This window comes from Bombus flavifrons, unplaced genomic scaffold (assembly GCF_040668555.2).
Source record: "Bombus flavifrons isolate JBK064 unplaced genomic scaffold, iyBomFlav1_principal scaffold0025, whole genome shotgun sequence".
Taxonomy (NCBI): Eukaryota; Metazoa; Arthropoda; class Insecta; order Hymenoptera; family Apidae; genus Bombus; species Bombus flavifrons.
This window is the reverse complement of record NW_027184770.1, coordinates 122,901-144,610: the sequence shown is the minus strand read 5'-3', so window position 1 is coordinate 144,610 and position 21,710 is coordinate 122,901. Positions and strand designations below refer to the sequence as shown.

The 21,710-nt window shown below is 48.6% G+C and overlaps 3 protein-coding genes across 3 annotated transcripts; all 3 read left to right on the top strand.

Annotated features, from left to right (window-relative positions):
• The first annotated feature begins 509 nt into the window (after positions 1–509).
• LOC138189338 (uncharacterized) lies at positions 510–6,020 on the top strand. The gene is made up of 2 exons (XM_069131400.1): positions 510–1,374; positions 2,164–6,020. Exons 1-2 carry the CDS (start codon positions 510–512, stop codon positions 6,018–6,020), a joined length of 4,722 nt encoding a protein of 1,573 aa, XP_068987501.1.
• A 1,152-nt stretch (positions 6,021–7,172) lies between these two features.
• On the top strand, positions 7,173–12,683 carry LOC138189337 (uncharacterized). The gene is made up of 2 exons (XM_069131399.1): positions 7,173–8,037; positions 8,827–12,683. Exons 1-2 carry the CDS (start codon positions 7,173–7,175, stop codon positions 12,681–12,683), a joined length of 4,722 nt encoding a protein of 1,573 aa, XP_068987500.1.
• A 1,152-nt stretch (positions 12,684–13,835) lies between these two features.
• LOC138189336 (uncharacterized) lies at positions 13,836–19,346 on the top strand. Its single transcript, XM_069131398.1, has 2 exons — positions 13,836–14,700; positions 15,490–19,346. Exons 1-2 carry the CDS (start codon positions 13,836–13,838, stop codon positions 19,344–19,346), a joined length of 4,722 nt encoding a protein of 1,573 aa, XP_068987499.1.
• The last annotated feature ends 2,364 nt before the right edge of the window (positions 19,347–21,710 follow it).

Here is a 21,710-nt window from a genome sequence, read left to right as displayed (position 1 = left end):
TATTATTCGTGTCTATCTCATATTCGTGCGACAAGTTGTTACTGACGATTTGTATCTACTCAACAGTGTAGTTTAAGTGTTGGAAATATATATTTTATAATTCTGTGAATCACAGTGTTATATAAACTTAATCACCCCTATTATCTTAACGGAAATCAGGGGATCGATCAACTCGTGGTGTCGATTAATATAATCGTAACGGGAATTTACGACTCCCGTTGACGTCTCTCCTCGCGATTGCGTCTCCCCGCGATTGGCCGAATTTACATGGTCCTTCGAGCCGGATTTTGCGCCATTAAAAAGTGCATTGACCCGTGACTATACAGTGTCGCGTGAAATCCACATTCCAACGACTTAAGCAACTAACCAAAGGAGCTGCCCTCGGAAAGGAACTCCTTCATCGCTCAGCACATACACGAGCCCACACCGCACTGTAACGAGTAGCTACCGATTCCTAGATCAACGTCCATTTGATTAAGGTAAGCCCATTCCGATTATTAAATTCAAATATGGCTCAAGCTGAATCGATCAGCACGTTGCGGCGTAGACGAAGTGCCTTAGTCAGCCGATTTGCAACCACGAAGCGTCAACTCGAGGAATATGAAGAGTCTGAACGGGTAGACAAAAACTATCTAACAGCTTGCCGTAATTCGTTCGACGAAAATTGGCGAAAAATCTGCGCGGTGCAAGAGGAATTAGAAGTGTTAGATGAGGGGGAAATAGCTCGTGCAGATTCTTTATTGCGAGAGCATCATAGGATTGACGTACAGATCATGGACCTCTTCGACCGACTACCATCAGTAACCCCTTCGCCAACAAAGACCCGCGATCCATGCGTGAAACCGGAGACGAGACCAATCACTTTGCCAGAGGTCCGTTTACCTCAATTCGACGGTGCCCTCGAGAACTGGACCTATTTCTACGACACGTTCTTATCCACAGTGGATCGCAATGAGAACTTAACTAACGTCCAAAGGTTTCAACATCTACGCTCCTCTGTAACTGGACGGGCCGCACGGAGCATACAATCCTTAGAACTCACAGAGGCCAACTATCCCATCGCGCTCAACACACTGAAGGAGAAATTTAATTGTGCCCTCCGGATCTGTATGCGTCATTGGGAATTACTGCGCAGTTATCCCGAAATAAAAAGGGAAACTCCAGAAGCCATTGAAGATTTGCTGGAAACCGTCAGCGTAAATTTGAAAGCGCTCGAAAAATTAGGGCAGCCTGTAACATCAGATATAGTGATTATCGAGTTGCTTGCATCGAAATTACCTTCGTCCAGCATGCGTAAATGGCAGCGCACGTTGCCAAACCAAGACGTGCCTTCCTATCAACATCTGATGGAATTTCTGAAAACACGGGCAAACGGTAATCAACTCCTTTCTAAATCAAAGGAAACGAAAGGATCAACCCACAAAAAACATCGTCATCGACAAAACGTACCGCGCGGCCGAACCTTTGCCACAACCAGCAAGACATTAGTGTGCCCGACCTGCAGCGGACCCCACGTACTCAGACATTGTAAGGTCTTCAAAGCCAAATCGGCGGTAGAACGCTTTCAAATCGTAAAAGGGGCAGCGTTATGTATAAACTGCCTAGGCAGCGGACATTCGCTGACACAGTGCACAGCGGGTTCGTGTCATATCTGCGGGCAACGACACAACACCTACCTACACCGAGAGCAAACGCAGATAATTCCACGTTCGTCGAGTAGTCAGTCATCTAGCAATCGGTCGTCCAGCAGTCGGTCGTCTAGCGGTCGGTCATCGAGCGGTCGGTCCTCGAGCGGTCGGTCATCGAGCGGTCGGTCGTCGAGCGGTCGGTCGTCGCGCAGTCGTTCATCGAGCGGTCGGTCGCCGGGCAGTCGTTCATCGCATAAACGATCTAAGAGACAATCCCCCCCGGGATCATCGAAGTCACGTTCGTATCATAAGTCCAGACGGACAACCGAATCATCCCGGAAGCATACATATTCGGCTCCTAAAGACTCGAAAGTTCCTGAGTCAAGCTCCCCACGGACCAAGGGCACCGCCATACACACCTTATCCAAGTCCCAACCCGAGCTAAACTGACTAGCTCAACAAACTACAAAAGGGTGGACCGAATGGGAAAATACATCTCCAAACGGCATACTACATCACGATCTACTGGTCACAGCACAGATCGATGTGCTAGACAAAAGGGCCTCACCAATCCGAGCCAGAGCATTGCTAGATACCGGATCTAGTATGAATTTCATGAGTGAGAAGTTCGCAAAATCCCTCGGTATGAAACGAAGGAGATGTTCAGTCCCAATCGGCACCCTCGATGATTTGACGACAATTGCCAAGAGCCAGATCACGGCCACCATTGTTTCTATGGATGGCAAATATAAACGCATAGTAACGTTCTTAGTAATCCCAATAATATCGGCAGTCGTTCCAGATCAACCAATCGATAGGTCCGTCATCCAGCTACCCAAAAATATAAAATTAGCCGACCCAGCATTTCATCGACCAGGCCCGATCGACATATTATTGAGTTCGGGACCAACCTTAGCATCCTTTTGTGTCGGACAGATCAAACTATCCCAATCCACCGATACGGAGCTGTGTTTGCAAAAGACTCGATTCGGTTGGGTTATCGGGGGGAGCCCGCCAGCTCGCGCGGGGATCCATTCCTTTCACGTCACCACCACCGACCTACAAGCGGATCTCGCACGTTTTTGGGAAATCGATGAGGGACCACCTACCACGCATTTCTCAGAGGCGGAATTACAATGTGAGGAGCATTTCCGCAACCATGTCCAACGCAACAAGGAAGGGCGATACGTCGTCGCCCTGCCATTCAACGAGAAGCTTCCCACGCTGGGGACGTCAAGGTCCGTTGCCATGAGTAGACTCGCCTCGCTCCATCGCCGATTCCAACGCGACAAGCAATTCGAAGCCGCGTATAGTGCGGTGATCCAAGAGTATCTAGACTTGGGTCATATGACGAAGATCACGCCTGACCTTCCCACAACCAACGGTTATTATTTGCCTCATCACGGCGTGATAAAGGAATCGAGTGATACTACGAAACTCCGAGTTGTTTTCGACGGATCAGCAATCAGCACTACCAGAGTATCCCTCAACGACATGCTACATACAGGACCTAAATTACAGGAAGATCTAATTGAAATTCTATTGAGATTCCGGTCGCATCAATATGTTCTAACGGGTGACATTGAGAAGATGTATCGACAAATCCTCGTACGTCCAGAAGATCGTAAATATCAACTCATTCTATGGCGTAATTCCAACGGGGAGGTCGATACATATCAACTTAACACCGTGACGTTCGGACTATCAGCTGCCCCATACTTGGCCCTCCGATGCCTCAAACAATTAGCAGAAGACGAAGGACATCGATTCCCGCGAGCAGCAGCGGTTGTGCAGCGCGATTTTTATGTCGACGATGCCCTCACTGGAGCCGACACAAAAGAAGAATTACTATCGGTAAGACACGAACTCACAGACCTTCTCAGATCGGCCGGCTTACATATCCGGGAATGGGCATCCAATGACAAGGACATATTGCGAGGACTAACAGAAAGAGATACCAATAGAAGGCTACAATTGGGCGAGTCACAGACGTTGAAGACCTTAGGCATTTATTGGGATTCTCAGGAAGACGCAATCCTTTACTCAGTTGAACCCACAGCGACCATCACTCGAGTCACTAAACGATCAATGAGTTCGGTGATAGCCCGAATCTATGATCCACTTGGTTTGCTCGCGCCAGTGATTGTCAAAGCAAAAATATTGCTTCAACGCGTCTGGGCATTAAAAATTGATTGGGACGAATCCCTACCAGCAGAGTTGCATACTGAATGGGATCGATATCATATCCAACTACCCTTGCTTAATGATATTCGGTTCCCTCGTAAAACCATAATCAAGGCAGCTAATCATATAGAGCTGCACGGTTTCTGCGACGCCAGTGAAAGGGCATACGGAGCATGTGTCTATCTACGCAGCACCAATCCGGAGGGACACACACAAACTCAGATACTCACGGCTCGATCTAAGGTCGCGCCACTAAAATCGTTGACAATCCCACGACTCGAGTTAAGCGGAGCATTACTCCTCGCCTCACTTATGTCCCTGATAAAGAAGTCCCTCAATATAAAGATTTCTCGCACTGTGTATTGGACGGATTCTACTATAGTGCTTCAGTGGATCAAGTCCTCGCCACACATGTTGAAAACCTTCGTGGCGAACCGCGTAGCCGAGATCCAGACGAAAACAAACATCGACGATTGGCGTCATGTGCCCACCAACGATAATCCAGCAGATCTCATCTCCCGCGGGCAGACTCCCAAGGAATTTCTGCGCCCGACCATCTGGAAAAACGGACCCGAATGGCTCAAACAACAAGAGGAAAACTGGCCGATCTGGATACCCACGACGCTGGGAGAACTCCCAGAACAAAAGAAGACGATATGTCTAACAACTAGTACCATCGACAACACACTCCTCCATGGATATTCATCCTGGACAAGACTAATAAGAGTCGTCTCTTGGTGTCTTCGATGGAAATATAAGCAGAACCGATCCTCCCATCTAACAACGGACGAATTAACCACCGCACATAATAAATTGATCAAGATAATCCAATCCCGACACTTCGCAGCGGAGATTCGGATACTGCAGAAAGATCGAAGCAAGGATGTTGGAGGAAAACTACAGCCACTAAATCCATTCCTCGACGAAGAGGGGATACTACGCGTCGGAGGACGACTGACCAACTCTGCTATCCCATTCAGGCAAAAGCATCCAATTATTTTGCCGAAATCGACAATTACCGAGATCATTATAAACGAAGAACATCGAAACAACCACCACACAGGGACACAAGCTACATTATACGCCGTGAGACTACGCTATTGGCCGATCGACGGCCGTAGCCAAGTGTGGCGCACTATCAAAAGGTGCGTCCGTTGCTGCAGAGCTAATCCTCCACCAGTAGAGTACTTGATGGGGGATTTACCAGAGGCGCGTATTACCGAATCGCGCCCGTTTACGAACGTCGGAATCGACTACTGCGGTCCGCTCTATATCAAAGAGAGAAGGAATCGTAACCGCAGTAAAGTCAAGGTATACGTTGCCATATTCGTATGTCTAGCAACAAAAGCCGTCCACATCGAGTTAGTCAGCGATCTAACTACCGACGCATTCCTAGCCGTTCTACGCCGATTCATCTCCCGAAGAGGATACTGCGCAACCATCCTCACCGACAATGGCACCAATTTCGTCGGAGCTAATCGGGAATTACAAGAACTCCGAACCCTATTACAGTCCGACGACCACAAGGAAAAGGTGCAGAATTTTCTCGCCGACCGACAGATACAATGGCGTTTCAACCCCCCAAACTCACCACATTTTGGCGGTTTATGGGAAGCCGCCGTAAAATCGTTCAAACGTCACCTCATCCGCGTCGTCGGCACGGAGCTCTTGACCTTTGAACACCTTAACACCCTTGTGATTGAGATTGAAGCAATTCTCAATTCACGTCCACTGACTCCCATCTCGTCCGATCCGAAAGATCCCCCTGTCCTCACTCCCGGTCACTTTCTAATCGGCGATACATTAACGAGTTTACGGGAGCGTGATTTCAGGACAGTTCCATCAGGCCGGCTATCTAGTTGGCAGCGCATCCACCAGATCAAGCAGTACTTCTGGAGCAGGTGGAATCGAGAGTACCTCAACGAGCTGACCCGCCGCAACAAATGGGACAAGGGAAAACACGACATCCGTGAAGGCACCGTCGTAATCCTCAGGGAGGATAACGTCCCATCCATGCAGTGGCCTTTGGGCCGCGTAATCAAAGTCCATCCAGGAGCCGACGGAATCATACGGACCGCTACCGTGCAGACGGCAACGAGTATCCTGGACCGTGGTGTCAAAAGATTGGTCCCCTTACCCATTCAACCAGAAACAGATGAATCCGAGCATCAACCCGGAGCGAAGGAAATGGACAAACGACGCACCTGACTCCACAGGCAGAATTTGATCGGTGCCCTCTCAACGGGGGGAGGATGTTACGTCGCCTAAAACATCTGCGCTGCATCTCTCGCGACCGGCCAGCCGACGGCCTGCGTAACGTCATTTCGACCCTCAATAAACCTGAGGACCGACCATAACTTTCTCTTGCATTCTGTACACATGTATCTGCATTCCATCCGTCGTCCTGAAAGTTTTCTTAAGGCTAGAAATATTTGCGACGCACATCTGGTTTTTTAGAGAGGTCCTTGGGTTTATTAGGCGCAATCAAAAATGCGGAGAAAGCGGGTACGCGCCCATTAGGAAAAACCAAACATCTGTCTAACAGAACAGGCTGAGTTTTCCCATGTGCAAGGTCATTTATGAACCACGTTGGTAGGAGGACTCCGACTCACTCCTTCAGGTTTCAGCATGGGTCACAGCCAATCGACATCGCGGATCGTTGCCCTCACTTTTCCTGACGAACAACGTGAATAACGAATCCGCGTTCTTCATGCAAAGGGCACACCCACACCGAGCTTTCTTCCGTGCTAGCCTAAGGGCGACAATTAGTAGAAAGAAAAACAACGTCGACGTGTAGCATCTAACTCTCCCGTCCACTAACATACGAAATTCGACTGTACGAACTTTGCTCTATTATTCGTGTCTATCTCATATTCGTGCGACAAGTTGTTACTGACGATTTGTATCTACTCAACAGTGTAGTTTAAGTGTTGGAAATATATATTTTATAATTCTGTGAATCACAGTGTTATATAAACTTAATCACCCCTATTATCTTAACGGAAATCAGGGGATCGATCAACTCGTGGTGTCGATTAATATAATCGTAACGGGAATTTACGACTCCCGTTGACGTCTCTCCTCGCGATTGCGTCTCCCCGCGATTGGCCGAATTTACATGGTCCTTCGAGCCGGATTTTGCGCCATTAAAAAGTGCATTGACCCGTGACTATACAGTGTCGCGTGAAATCCACATTCCAACGACTTAAGCAACTAACCAAAGGAGCTGCCCTCGGAAAGGAACTCCTTCATCGCTCAGCACATACGCGAGCCCACACCGCACTGTAACGAGTAGCTACCGATTCCTAGATCAACGTCCATTTGATTAAGGTAAGCCCATTCCGATTATTAAATTCAAATATGGCTCAAGCTGAATCGATCAGCACGTTGCGGCGTAGACGAAGTGCCTTAGTCAGCCGATTTGCAACCACGAAGCGTCAACTCGAGGAATATGAAGAGTCTGAACGGGTAGACAAAAACTATCTAACAGCTTGCCGTAATTCGTTCGACGAAAATTGGCGAAAAATCTGCGCGGTGCAAGAGGAATTAGAAGTGTTAGATGAGGGGGAAATAGCTCGTGCAGATTCTTTATTGCGAGAGCATCATAGGATTGACGTACAGATCATGGACCTCTTCGACCGACTACCATCAGTAACCCCTTCGCCAACAAAGACCCGCGATCCATGCGTGAAACCGGAGACGAGACCAATCACTTTGCCAGAGGTCCGTTTACCTCAATTCGACGGTGCCCTCGAGAACTGGACCTATTTCTACGACACGTTCTTATCCACAGTGGATCGCAATGAGAACTTAACTAACGTCCAAAGGTTTCAACATCTACGCTCCTCTGTAACTGGACGGGCCGCACGGAGCATACAATCCTTAGAACTCACAGAGGCCAACTATCCCATCGCGCTCAACACACTGAAGGAGAAATTTAATTGTGCCCTCCGGATCTGTATGCGTCATTGGGAATTACTGCGCAGTTATCCCGAAATAAAAAGGGAAACTCCAGAAGCTATTGAAGATTTGCTGGAAACCGTCAGCGTAAATTTGAAAGCGCTCGAAAAATTAGGGCAGCCTGTAACATCAGATATAGTGATTATCGAGTTGCTTGCATCGAAATTACCTTCGTCCAGCATGCGTAAATGGCAGCGCACGTTGCCAAACCAAGACGTGCCTTCCTATCAACATCTGATGGAATTTCTGAAAACACGGGCAAACGGTAATCAACTCCTTTCTAAATCAAAGGAAACGAAAGGATCAACCCACAAAAAACATCGTCATCGACAAAACGTACCGCGCGGCCGAACCTTTGCCACAACCAGCAAGACATTAGTGCGCCCGACCTGCAGCGGACCCCACGTACTCAGACATTGTAAGGTCTTCAAAGCCAAATCGGCGGTAGAACGCTTTCAAATCGTAAAAGGGGCAGCGTTATGTATAAACTGCCTAGGCAGCGGACATTCGCTGACACAGTGCACAGCGGGTTCGTGTCATATCTGCGGGCAACGACACAACACCTACCTACACCGAGAGCAAACGCAGATAATTCCACGTTCGTCGAGTAGTCAGTCATCTAGCAATCGGTCGTCCAGCAGTCGGTCGTCTAGCGGTCGGTCATCGAGCGGTCGGTCCTCGAGCGGTCGGTCATCGAGCGGTCGGTCGTCGAGCGGTCGGTCGTCGCGCAGTCGTTCATCGAGCGGTCGGTCGCCGGGCAGTCGTTCATCGCATAAACGATCTAAGAGACAATCCCCCCCGGGATCATCGAAGTCACGTTCGTATCATAAGTCCAGACGGACAACCGAATCATCCCGGAAGCATACATATTCGGCTCCTAAAGACTCGAAAGTTCCTGAGTCAAGCTCCCCACGGACCAAGGGCACCGCCATACACACCTTATCCAAGTCCCAACCCGAGCTAAACTGACTAGCTCAACAAACTACAAAAGGGTGGACCGAATGGGAAAATACATCTCCAAACGGCATACTACATCACGATCTACTGGTCACAGCACAGATCGATGTGCTAGACAAAAGGGCCTCACCAATCCGAGCCAGAGCATTGCTAGATACCGGATCTAGTATGAATTTCATGAGTGAGAAATTCGCAAAATCCCTCGGTATGAAACGAAGGAGATGTTCAGTCCCAATCGGCACCCTCGATGATTTGACGACAATTGCCAAGAGCCAGATCACGGCCACCATTGTTTCTATGGATGGCAAATATAAACGCATAGTAACGTTCTTAGTAATCCCAATAATATCGGCAGTCGTTCCAGATCAACCAATCGATAGGTCCGTCATCCAGCTACCCAAAAATATAAAATTAGCCGACCCAGCATTTCATCGACCAGGCCCGATCGACATATTATTGAGTTCGGGACCAACCTTAGCATCCTTTTGTGTCGGACAGATCAAACTATCCCAATCCACCGATACGGAGCTGTGTTTGCAAAAGACTCGATTCGGTTGGGTTATCGGGGGGAGCCCGCCAGCTCGCGCGGGGATCCATTCCTTTCACGTCACCACCACCGACCTACAAGCGGATCTCGCACGTTTTTGGGAAATCGATGAGGGACCACCTACCACGCATTTCTCAGAGGCGGAATTACAATGTGAGGAGCATTTCCGCAACCATGTCCAACGCAACAAGGAAGGGCGATACGTCGTCGCCCTGCCATTCAACGAGAAGCTTCCCACGCTGGGGACGTCAAGGTCCGTTGCCATGAGTAGACTCGCCTCGCTCCATCGCCGATTCCAACGCGACAAGCAATTCGAAGCCGCGTATAGTGCGGTGATCCAAGAGTATCTAGACTTGGGTCATATGACGAAGATCACGCCTGACCTTCCCACAACCAACGGTTATTATTTGCCTCATCACGGCGTGATAAAGGAATCGAGTGATACTACGAAACTCCGAGTTGTTTTCGACGGATCAGCAATCAGCACTACCAGAGTATCCCTCAACGACATGCTACATACAGGACCTAAATTACAGGAAGATCTAATTGAAATTCTATTGAGATTCCGGTCGCATCAATATGTTCTAACGGGTGACATTGAGAAGATGTATCGACAAATCCTCGTACGTCCAGAAGATCGTAAATATCAACTCATTCTATGGCGTAATTCCAACGGGGAGGTCGATACATATCAACTTAACACCGTGACGTTCGGACTATCAGCTGCCCCATACTTGGCCCTCCGATGCCTCAAACAATTAGCAGAAGACGAAGGACATCGATTCCCGCGAGCAGCAGCGGTTGTGCAGCGCGATTTTTATGTCGACGATGCCCTCACTGGAGCCGACACAAAAGAAGAATTACTATCGGTAAGACACGAACTCACAGACCTTCTCAGATCGGCCGGCTTACATATCCGGGAATGGGCATCCAATGACAAGGACATATTGCGAGGACTAACAGAAAGAGATACCAATAGAAGGCTACAATTGGGCGAGTCACAGACGTTGAAGACCTTAGGCATTTATTGGGATTCTCAGGAAGACGCAATCCTTTACTCAGTTGAACCCACAGCGACCATCACTCGAGTCACTAAACGATCAATGAGTTCGGTGATAGCCCGAATCTATGATCCACTTGGTTTGCTCGCGCCAGTGATTGTCAAAGCAAAAATATTGCTTCAACGCGTCTGGGCATTAAAAATTGATTGGGACGAATCCCTACCAGCAGAGTTGCATACTGAATGGGATCGATATCATATCCAACTACCCTTGCTTAATGATATTCGGTTCCCTCGTAAAACCATAATCAAGGCAGCTAATCATATAGAGCTGCACGGTTTCTGCGACGCCAGTGAAAGGGCATACGGAGCATGTGTCTATCTACGCAGCACCAATCCGGAGGGACACACACAAACTCAGATACTCACGGCTCGATCTAAGGTCGCGCCACTAAAATCGTTGACAATCCCACGACTCGAGTTAAGCGGAGCATTACTCCTCGCCTCACTTATGTCCCTGATAAAGAAGTCCCTCAATATAAAGATTTCTCGCACTGTGTATTGGACGGATTCTACTATAGTGCTTCAGTGGATCAAGTCCTCGCCACACATGTTGAAAACCTTCGTGGCGAACCGCGTAGCCGAGATCCAGACGAAAACAAACATCGACGATTGGCGTCATGTGCCCACCAACGATAATCCAGCAGATCTCATCTCCCGCGGGCAGACTCCCAAGGAATTTCTGCGCCCGACCATCTGGAAAAACGGACCCGAATGGCTCAAACAACAAGAGGAAAACTGGCCGATCTGGATACCCACGACGCTGGGAGAACTCCCAGAACAAAAGAAGACGATATGTCTAACAACTAGTACCATCGACAACACACTCCTCCATGGATATTCATCCTGGACAAGACTAATAAGAGTCGTCTCTTGGTGTCTTCGATGGAAATATAAGCAGAACCGATCCTCCCATCTAACAACGGACGAATTAACCACCGCACATAATAAATTGATCAAGATAATCCAATCCCGACACTTCGCAGCGGAGATTCGGATACTGCAGAAAGATCGAAGCAAGGATGTTGGAGGAAAACTACAGCCACTAAATCCATTCCTCGGCGAAGAGGGGATACTACGCGTCGGAGGACGACTGACCAACTCTGCTATCCCATTCAGGCAAAAGCATCCAATTATTTTGCCGAAATCGACAATTACCGAGATCATTATAAACGAAGAACATCGAAACAACCACCACACAGGGACACAAGCTACATTATACGCCGTGAGACTACGCTATTGGCCGATCGACGGCCGTAGCCAAGTGTGGCGCACTATCAAAAGGTGCGTCCGTTGCTGCAGAGCTAATCCTCCACCAGTAGAGTACTTGATGGGGGATTTACCAGAGGCGCGTATTACCGAATCGCGCCCGTTTACGAACGTCGGAATCGACTACTGCGGTCCGCTCTATATCAAAGAGAGAAGGAATCGTAACCGCAGTAAAGTCAAGGTATACGTTGCCATATTCGTATGTCTAGCAACAAAAGCCGTCCACATCGAGTTAGTCAGCGATCTAACTACCGACGCATTCCTAGCCGTTCTACGCCGATTCATCTCCCGAAGAGGATACTGCGCAACCATCCTCACCGACAATGGCACCAATTTCGTCGGAGCTAATCGGGAATTACAAGAACTCCGAACCCTATTACAGTCCGACGACCACAAGGAAAAGGTGCAGAATTTTCTCGCCGACCGACAGATACAATGGCGTTTCAACCCCCCAAACTCACCACATTTTGGCGGTTTATGGGAAGCCGCCGTAAAATCGTTCAAACGTCACCTCATCCGCGTCGTCGGCACGGAGCTCTTGACCTTTGAACACCTTAACACCCTTGTGATTGAGATTGAAGCAATTCTCAATTCACGTCCACTGACTCCCATCTCGTCCGATCCGAAAGATCCCCCTGTCCTCACTCCCGGTCACTTTCTAATCGGCGATACATTAACGAGTTTACGGGAGCGTGATTTCAGGACAGTTCCATCAGGCCGGCTATCTAGTTGGCAGCGCATCCACCAGATCAAGCAGTACTTCTGGAGCAGGTGGAATCGAGAGTACCTCAAAGAGCTGACCCGCCGCAACAAATGGGACAAGGGAAAACACGACATCCGTGAAGGCACCGTCGTAATCCTCAGGGAGGATAACGTCCCATCCATGCAGTGGCCTTTGGGCCGCGTAATCAAAGTCCATCCAGGAGCCGACGGAATCATACGGACCGCTACCGTGCAGACGGCAACGAGTATCCTGGACCGTGGTGTCAAAAGATTGGTCCCCTTACCCATTCAACCAGAAACAGATGAATCCGAGCATCAACCCGGAGCGAAGGAAATGGACAAACGACGCACCTGACTCCACAGGCAGAATTTGATCGGTGCCCTCTCAACGGGGGGAGGATGTTACGTCGCCTAAAACATCTGCGCTGCATCTCTCGCGACCGGCCAGCCGACGGCCTGCGTAACGTCATTTCGACCCTCAATAAACCTGAGGACCGACCATAACTTTCTCTTGCATTCTGTACACATGTATCTGCATTCCATCCGTCGTCCTGAAAGTTTTCTTAAGGCTAGAAATATTTGCGACGCACATCTGGTTTTTTAGAGAGGTCCTTGGGTTTATTAGGCGCAATCAAAAATGCGGAGAAAGCGGGTACGCGCCCATTAGGAAAAACCAAACATCTGTCTAACAGAACAGGCTGAGTTTTCCCATGTGCAAGGTCATTTATGAACCACGTTGGTAGGAGGACTCCGACTCACTCCTTCAGGTTTCAGCATGGGTCACAGCCAATCGACATCGCGGATCGTTGCCCTCACTTTTCCTGACGAACAACGTGAATAACGAATCCGCGTTCTTCATGCAAAGGGCACACCCACACCGAGCTTTCTTCCGTGCTAGCCTAAGGGCGACAATTAGTAGAAAGAAAAACAACGTCGACGTGTAGCATCTAACTCTCCCGTCCACTAACATACGAAATTCGACTGTACGAACTTTGCTCTATTATTCGTGTCTATCTCATATTCGTGCGACAAGTTGTTACTGACGATTTGTATCTACTCAACAGTGTAGTTTAAGTGTTGGAAATATATATTTTATAATTCTGTGAATCACAGTGTTATATAAACTTAATCACCCCTATTATCTTAACGGAAATCAGGGGATCGATCAACTCGTGGTGTCGATTAATATAATCGTAACGGGAATTTACGACTCCCGTTGACGTCTCTCCTCGCGATTGCGTCTCCCCGCGATTGGCCGAATTTACATGGTCCTTCGAGCCGGATTTTGCGCCATTAAAAAGTGCATTGACCCGTGACTATACAGTGTCGCGTGAAATCCACATTCCAACGACTTAAGCAACTAACCAAAGGAGCTGCCCTCGGAAAGGAACTCCTTCATCGCTCAGCACATACGCGAGCCCACACCGCACTGTAACGAGTAGCTACCGATTCCTAGATCAACGTCCATTTGATTAAGGTAAGCCCATTCCGATTATTAAATTCAAATATGGCTCAAGCTGAATCGATCAGCACGTTGCGGCGTAGACGAAGTGCCTTAGTCAGCCGATTTGCAACCACGAAGCGTCAACTCGAGGAATATGAAGAGTCTGAACGGGTAGACAAAAACTATCTAACAGCTTGCCGTAATTCGTTCGACGAAAATTGGCGAAAAATCTGCGCGGTGCAAGAGGAATTAGAAGTGTTAGATGAGGGGGAAATAGCTCGTGCAGATTCTTTATTGCGAGAGCATCATAGGATTGACGTACAGATCATGGACCTCTTCGACCGACTACCATCAGTAACCCCTTCGCCAACAAAGACCCGCGATCCATGCGTGAAACCGGAGACGAGACCAATCACTTTGCCAGAGGTCCGTTTACCTCAATTCGACGGTGCCCTCGAGAACTGGACCTATTTCTACGACACGTTCTTATCCACAGTGGATCGCAATGAGAACTTAACTAACGTCCAAAGGTTTCAACATCTACGCTCCTCTGTAACTGGACGGGCCGCACGGAGCATACAATCCTTAGAACTCACAGAGGCCAACTATCCCATCACGCTCAACACACTGAAGGAGAAATTTAATTGTGCCCTCCGGATCTGTATGCGTCATTGGGAATTACTGCGCAGTTATCCCGAAATAAAAAGGGAAACTCCAGAAGCCATTGAAGATTTGCTGGAAACCGTCAGCGTAAATTTGAAAGCGCTCGAAAAATTAGGGCAGCCTGTAACATCAGATATAGTGATTATCGAGTTGCTTGCATCGAAATTACCTTCGTCCAGCATGCGTAAATGGCAGCGCACGTTGCCAAACCAAGACGTGCCTTCCTATCAACATCTGATGGAATTTCTGAAAACACGGGCAAACGGTAATCAACTCCTTTCTAAATCAAAGGAAACGAAAGGATCAACCCACAAAAAACATCGTCATCGACAAAACGTACCGCGCGGCCGAACCTTTGCCACAACCAGCAAGACATTAGTGCGCCCGACCTGCAGCGGACCCCACGTACTCAGACATTGTAAGGTCTTCAAAGCCAAATCGGCGGTAGAACGCTTTCAAATCGTAAAAGGGGCAGCGTTATGTATAAACTGCCTAGGCAGCGGACATTCGCTGACACAGTGCACAGCGGGTTCGTGTCATATCTGCGGGCAACGACACAACACCTACCTACACCGAGAGCAAACGCAGATAATTCCACGTTCGTCGAGTAGTCAGTCATCTAGCAATCGGTCGTCCAGCAGTCGGTCGTCTAGCGGTCGGTCATCGAGCGGTCGGTCCTCGAGCGGTCGGTCATCGAGCGGTCGGTCGTCGAGCGGTCGGTCGTCGCGCAGTCGTTCATCGAGCGGTCGGTCGCCGGGCAGTCGTTCATCGCATAAACGATCTAAGAGACAATCCCCCCCGGGATCATCGAAGTCACGTTCGTATCATAAGTCCAGACGGACAACCGAATCATCCCGGAAGCATACATATTCGGCTCCTAAAGACTCGAAAGTTCCTGAGTCAAGCTCCCCACGGACCAAGGGCACCGCCATACACACCTTATCCAAGTCCCAACCCGAGCTAAACTGACTAGCTCAACAAACTACAAAAGGGTGGACCGAATGGGAAAATACATCTCCAAACGGCATACTACATCACGATCTACTGGTCACAGCACAGATCGATGTGCTAGACAAAAGGGCCTCACCAATCCGAGCCAGAGCATTGCTAGATACCGGATCTAGTATGAATTTCATGAGTGAGAAATTCGCAAAATCCCTCGGTATGAAACGAAGGAGATGTTCAGTCCCAATCGGCACCCTCGATGATTTGACGACAATTGCCAAGAGCCAGATCACGGCCACCATTGTTTCTATGGATGGCAAATATAAACGCATAGTAACGTTCTTAGTAATCCCAATAATATCGGCAGTCGTTCCAGATCAACCAATCGATAGGTCCGTCATCCAGCTACCCAAAAATATAAAATTAGCCGACCCAGCATTTCATCGACCAGGCCCGATCGACATATTATTGAGTTCGGGACCAACCTTAGCATCCTTTTGTGTCGGACAGATCAAACTATCCCAATCCACCGATACGGAGCTGTGTTTGCAAAAGACTCGATTCGGTTGGGTTATCGGGGGGAGCCCGCCAGCTCGCGCGGGGATCCATTCCTTTCACGTCACCACCACCGACCTACAAGCGGATCTCGCACGTTTTTGGGAAATCGATGAGGGACCACCTACCACGCATTTCTCAGAGGCGGAATTACAATGTGAGGAGCATTTCCGCAACCATGTCCAACGCAACAAGGAAGGGCGATACGTCGTCGCCCTGCCATTCAACGAGAAGCTTCCCACGCTGGGGACGTCAAGGTCCGTTGCCATGAGTAGACTCGCCTCGCTCCATCGCCGATTCCAACGCGACAAGCAATTCGAAGCCGCGTATAGTGCGGTGATCCAAGAGTATCTAGACTTGGGTCATATGACGAAGATCACGCCTGACCTTCCCACAACCAACGGTTATTATTTGCCTCATCACGGCGTGATAAAGGAATCGAGTGATACTACGAAACTCCGAGTTGTTTTCGACGGATCAGCAATCAGCACTACCAGAGTATCCCTCAACGACATGCTACATACAGGACCTAAATTACAGGAAGATCTAATTGAAATTCTATTGAGATTCCGGTCGCATCAATATGTTCTAACGGGTGACATTGAGAAGATGTATCGACAAATCCTCGTACGTCCAGAAGATCGTAAATATCAACTCATTCTATGGCGTAATTCCAACGGGGAGGTCGATACATATCAACTTAACACCGTGACGTTCGGACTATCAGCTGCCCCATACTTGGCCCTCCGATGCCTCAAACAATTAGCAGAAGACGAAGGACATCGATTCCCGCGAGCAGCAGCGGTTGTGCAGCGCGATTTTTATGTCGACGATGCCCTCACTGGAGCCGACACAAAAGAAGAATTACTATCGGTAAGACACGAACTCACAGACCTTCTCAGATCGGCCGGCTTACATATCCGGGAATGGGCATCCAATGACAAGGACATATTGCGAGGACTAACAGAAAGAGATACCAATAGAAGGCTACAATTGGGCGAGTCACAGACGTTGAAGACCTTAGGCATTTATTGGGATTCTCAGGAAGACGCAATCCTTTACTCAGTTGAACCCACAGCGACCATCACTCGAGTCACTAAACGATCAATGAGTTCGGTGATAGCCCGAATCTATGATCCACTTGGTTTGCTCGCGCCAGTGATTGTCAAAGCAAAAATATTGCTTCAACGCGTCTGGGCATTAAAAATTGATTGGGACGAATCCCTACCAGCAGAGTTGCATACTGAATGGGATCGATATCATATCCAACTACCCTTGCTTAATGATATTCGGTTCCCTCGTAAAACCATAATCAAGGCAGCTAATCATATAGAGCTGCACGGTTTCTGCGACGCCAGTGAAAGGGCATACGGAGCATGTGTCTATCTACGCAGCACCAATCCGGAGGGACACACACAAACTCAGATACTCACGGCTCGATCTAAGGTCGCGCCACTAAAATCGTTGACAATCCCACGACTCGAGTTAAGCGGAGCATTACTCCTCGCCTCACTTATGTCCCTGATAAAGAAGTCCCTCAATATAAAGATTTCTCGCACTGTGTATTGGACGGATTCTACTATAGTGCTTCAGTGGATCAAGTCCTCGCCACACATGTTGAAAACCTTCGTGGCGAACCGCGTAGCCGAGATCCAGACGAAAACAAACATCGACGATTGGCGTCATGTGCCCACCAACGATAATCCAGCAGATCTCATCTCCCGCGGGCAGACTCCCAAGGAATTTCTGCGCCCGACCATCTGGAAAAACGGACCCGAATGGCTCAAACAACAAGAGGAAAACTGGCCGATCTGGATACCCACGACGCTGGGAGAACTCCCAGAACAAAAGAAGACGATATGTCTAACAACTAGTACCATCGACAACACACTCCTCCATGGATATTCATCCTGGACAAGACTAATAAGAGTCGTCTCTTGGTGTCTTCGATGGAAATATAAGCAGAACCGATCCTCCCATCTAACAACGGACGAATTAACCACCGCACATAATAAATTGATCAAGATAATCCAATCCCGACACTTCGCAGCGGAGATTCGGATACTGCAGAAAGATCGAAGCAAGGATGTTGGAGGAAAACTACAGCCACTAAATCCATTCCTCGACGAAGAGGGGATACTACGCGTCGGAGGACGACTGACCAACTCTGCTATCCCATTCAGGCAAAAGCATCCAATTATTTTGCCGAAATCGACAATTACCGAGATCATTATAAACGAAGAACATCGAAACAACCACCACACAGGGACACAAGCTACATTATACGCCGTGAGACTACGCTATTGGCCGATCGACGGCCGTAGCCAAGTGTGGCGCACTATCAAAAGGTGCGTCCGTTGCTGCAGAGCTAATCCTCCACCAGTAGAGTACTTGATGGGGGATTTACCAGAGGCGCGTATTACCGAATCGCGCCCGTTTACGAACGTCGGAATCGACTACTGCGGTCCGCTCTATATCAAAGAGAGAAGGAATCGTAACCGCAGTAAAGTCAAGGTATACGTTGCCATATTCGTATGTCTAGCAACAAAAGCCGTCCACATCGAGTTAGTCAGCGATCTAACTACCGACGCATTCCTAGCCGTTCTACGCCGATTCATCTCCCGAAGAGGATACTGCGCAACCATCCTCACCGACAATGGCACCAATTTCGTCGGAGCTAATCGGGAATTACAAGAACTCCGAACCCTATTACAGTCCGACGACCACAAGGAAAAGGTGCAGAATTTTCTCGCCGACCGACAGATACAATGGCGTTTCAACCCCCCAAACTCACCACATTTTGGCGGTTTATGGGAAGCCGCCGTAAAATCGTTCAAACGTCACCTCATCCGCGTCGTCGGCACGGAGCTCTTGACCTTTGAACACCTTAACACCCTTGTGATTGAGATTGAAGCAATTCTCAATTCACGTCCACTGACTCCCATCTCGTCCGATCCGAAAGAACCCCCTGTCCTCACTCCCGGTCACTTTCTAATCGGCGATACATTAACGAGTTTACGGGAGCGTGATTTCAGGACAGTTCCATCAGGCCGGCTATCTAGTTGGCAGCGCATCCACCAGATCAAGCAGTACTTCTGGAGCAGGTGGAATCGAGAGTACCTCAACGAGCTGACCCGCCGCAACAAATGGGACAAGGGAAAACACGACATCCGTGAAGGCACCGTCGTAATCCTCAGGGAGGATAACGTCCCATCCATGCAGTGGCCTTTGGGCCGCGTAATCAAAGTCCATCCAGGAGCCGACGGAATCATACGGACCGCTACCGTGCAGACGGCAACGAGTATCCTGGACCGTGGTGTCAAAAGATTGGTCCCCTTACCCATTCAACCAGAAACAGATGAATCCGAGCATCAACCCGGAGCGAAGGAAATGGACAAACGACGCACCTGACTCCACAGGCAGAATTTGATCGGTGCCCTCTCAACGGGGGGAGGATGTTACGTCGCCTAAAACATCTGCGCTGCATCTCTCGCGACCGGCCAGCCGACGGCCTGCGTAACGTCATTTCGACCCTCAATAAACCTGAGGACCGACCATAACTTTCTCTTGCATTCTGTACACATGTATCTGCATTCCATCCGTCGTCCTGAAAGTTTTCTTAAGGCTAGAAATATTTGCGACGCACATCTGGTTTTTTAGAGAGGTCCTTGGGTTTATTAGGCGCAATCAAAAATGCGGAGAAAGCGGGTACGCGCCCATTAGGAAAAACCAAACATCTGTCTAACAGAACAGGCTGAGTTTTCCCATGTGCAAGGTCATTTATGAACCACGTTGGTAGGAGGACTCCGACTCACTCCTTCAGGTTTCAGCATGGGTCACAGCCAATCGACATCGCGGATCGTTGCCCTCACTTTTCCTGACGAACAACGTGAATAACGAATCCGCGTTCTTCATGCAAAGGGCACACCCACACCGAGCTTTCTTCCGTGCTAGCCTAAGGGCGACAATTAGTAGAAAGAAAAACAACGTCGACGTGTAGCATCTAACTCTCCCGTCCACTAACATACGAAATTCGACTGTACGAACTTTGCTCTATTATTCGTGTCTATCTCATATTCGTGCGACAAGTTGTTACTGACGATTTGTATCTACTCAACAGTGTAGTTTAAGTGTTGGAAATATATATTTTATAATTCTGTGAATCACAGTGTTATATAAACTTAATCACCCCTATTATCTTAACGGAAATCAGGGGATCGATCAACTCGTGGTGTCGATTAATATAATCGTAACGGGAATTTACGACTCCCGTTGACGTCTCTCCTCGCGATTGCGTCTCCCCGCGATTGGCCGAATTTACATAAATGTTATGAATTTGTGACTTATTGTTGTAAATTCATGACGTAAATATTCTAAATTAATGGCTTAAATGTTATAAATTAATAGTGCAGTCCAGTGTAGATCATCCAAAATGATCTTAGGGGCTTTTGGTGATCCAAACTGGACTGTTGCGTAGTTCTTGGCTTGGTATCGTTTTCCAAAGATTAATCGACTGATTAATTTTTGGAAAACGATGCCAATTACCAGGTCTCACCACGAGGAGGTGACTACGCACGAGACCCGCCCATGGGTTATTTAACACTACACATCGATCTCGACATTCAACCTATTGGCAGAATGTCCAGTTTTGACACTACTTGACCATGGGCCTGCGTAAAGAAATAGTTGTTTCGTAGTCTAACTGCGAAACACATATCTCCAACGCAGCGCTAACATGAATCTTTACAAACGTAGAACAAGGCATACGTAACGCATCATCTATCTCCCATGCAACGATTACATCGATCAGTACAAATATACAGTAATTCGCATCCCTACTGGCAACATTCGGTATCAAAGACACATTTATCTAACTTGGAACGAAAAGAAGAAGATGAAGCTACTGACACTGTCCCGAAACGGACGAGATCGCGATCTCTCGAAAGAACTAACAAACCTACGCGACGTACCCCCGTACACGAGATAACCCCGAGGTTCAACGGAAAGCCCAAGAATTGGCCGTAACTCGATTCCTGTTTCGCCGTTCGAAACTTACACGAGTCGCGGTCGATGGCGCCGACAGATGATGCCAGTGATCCACTAGTAATTCAGCCGTGGATCCAGCACATAGGCCAGCAACTTGACACACTCCAACTGAACAAGTGGAACCCGGGGAGGGACCGCTGAACAGGATTACGAAGGCAAGAGGCCCCAACTGAACAGTGGGGTCCACTCACAGGGAGGGACCGCTGAACAGGATTACCAAGGCACGAGGCCCCAACTGAACAGTGGGGTCCACTCACGGGTAGGGACCGCTTAACAGGATTACGAAGGCAATACCTCAACTGAACAGTGGGGTCCACTCCCGCGGGGCCGAACAGGATTACGGAGGACGTGAAATTGGTGGTCTCTGATCGAGTACCCAAGTACCAATCGGACAGGACTGCAGATCCACGAGTGAATCCCCAACAGATTAGCAAGCAACACCGGCACGGCGACAACTCCCGTGATCCGATGCAAACGTTGAGCAGTCACCAAGACAGAGCTGTCCTTGGGCGACTTACGAATCCGAAGAGTTGTCTAGAGCACATTGACCCGCACGCACCCGAAATAAACGCGAGCGAGTACGCCAAGCGACAGTTTGAAAGAACTGACTGATCGCGAACCGATATATCGTGGGAACAATTTTTTCAGTATGGTAAGCGAGGGGATCAAGAGAGACGAGATCTTTATTTGTCGTTCCAAGATAGATAAGTATCTTTGTACAGAATGAGC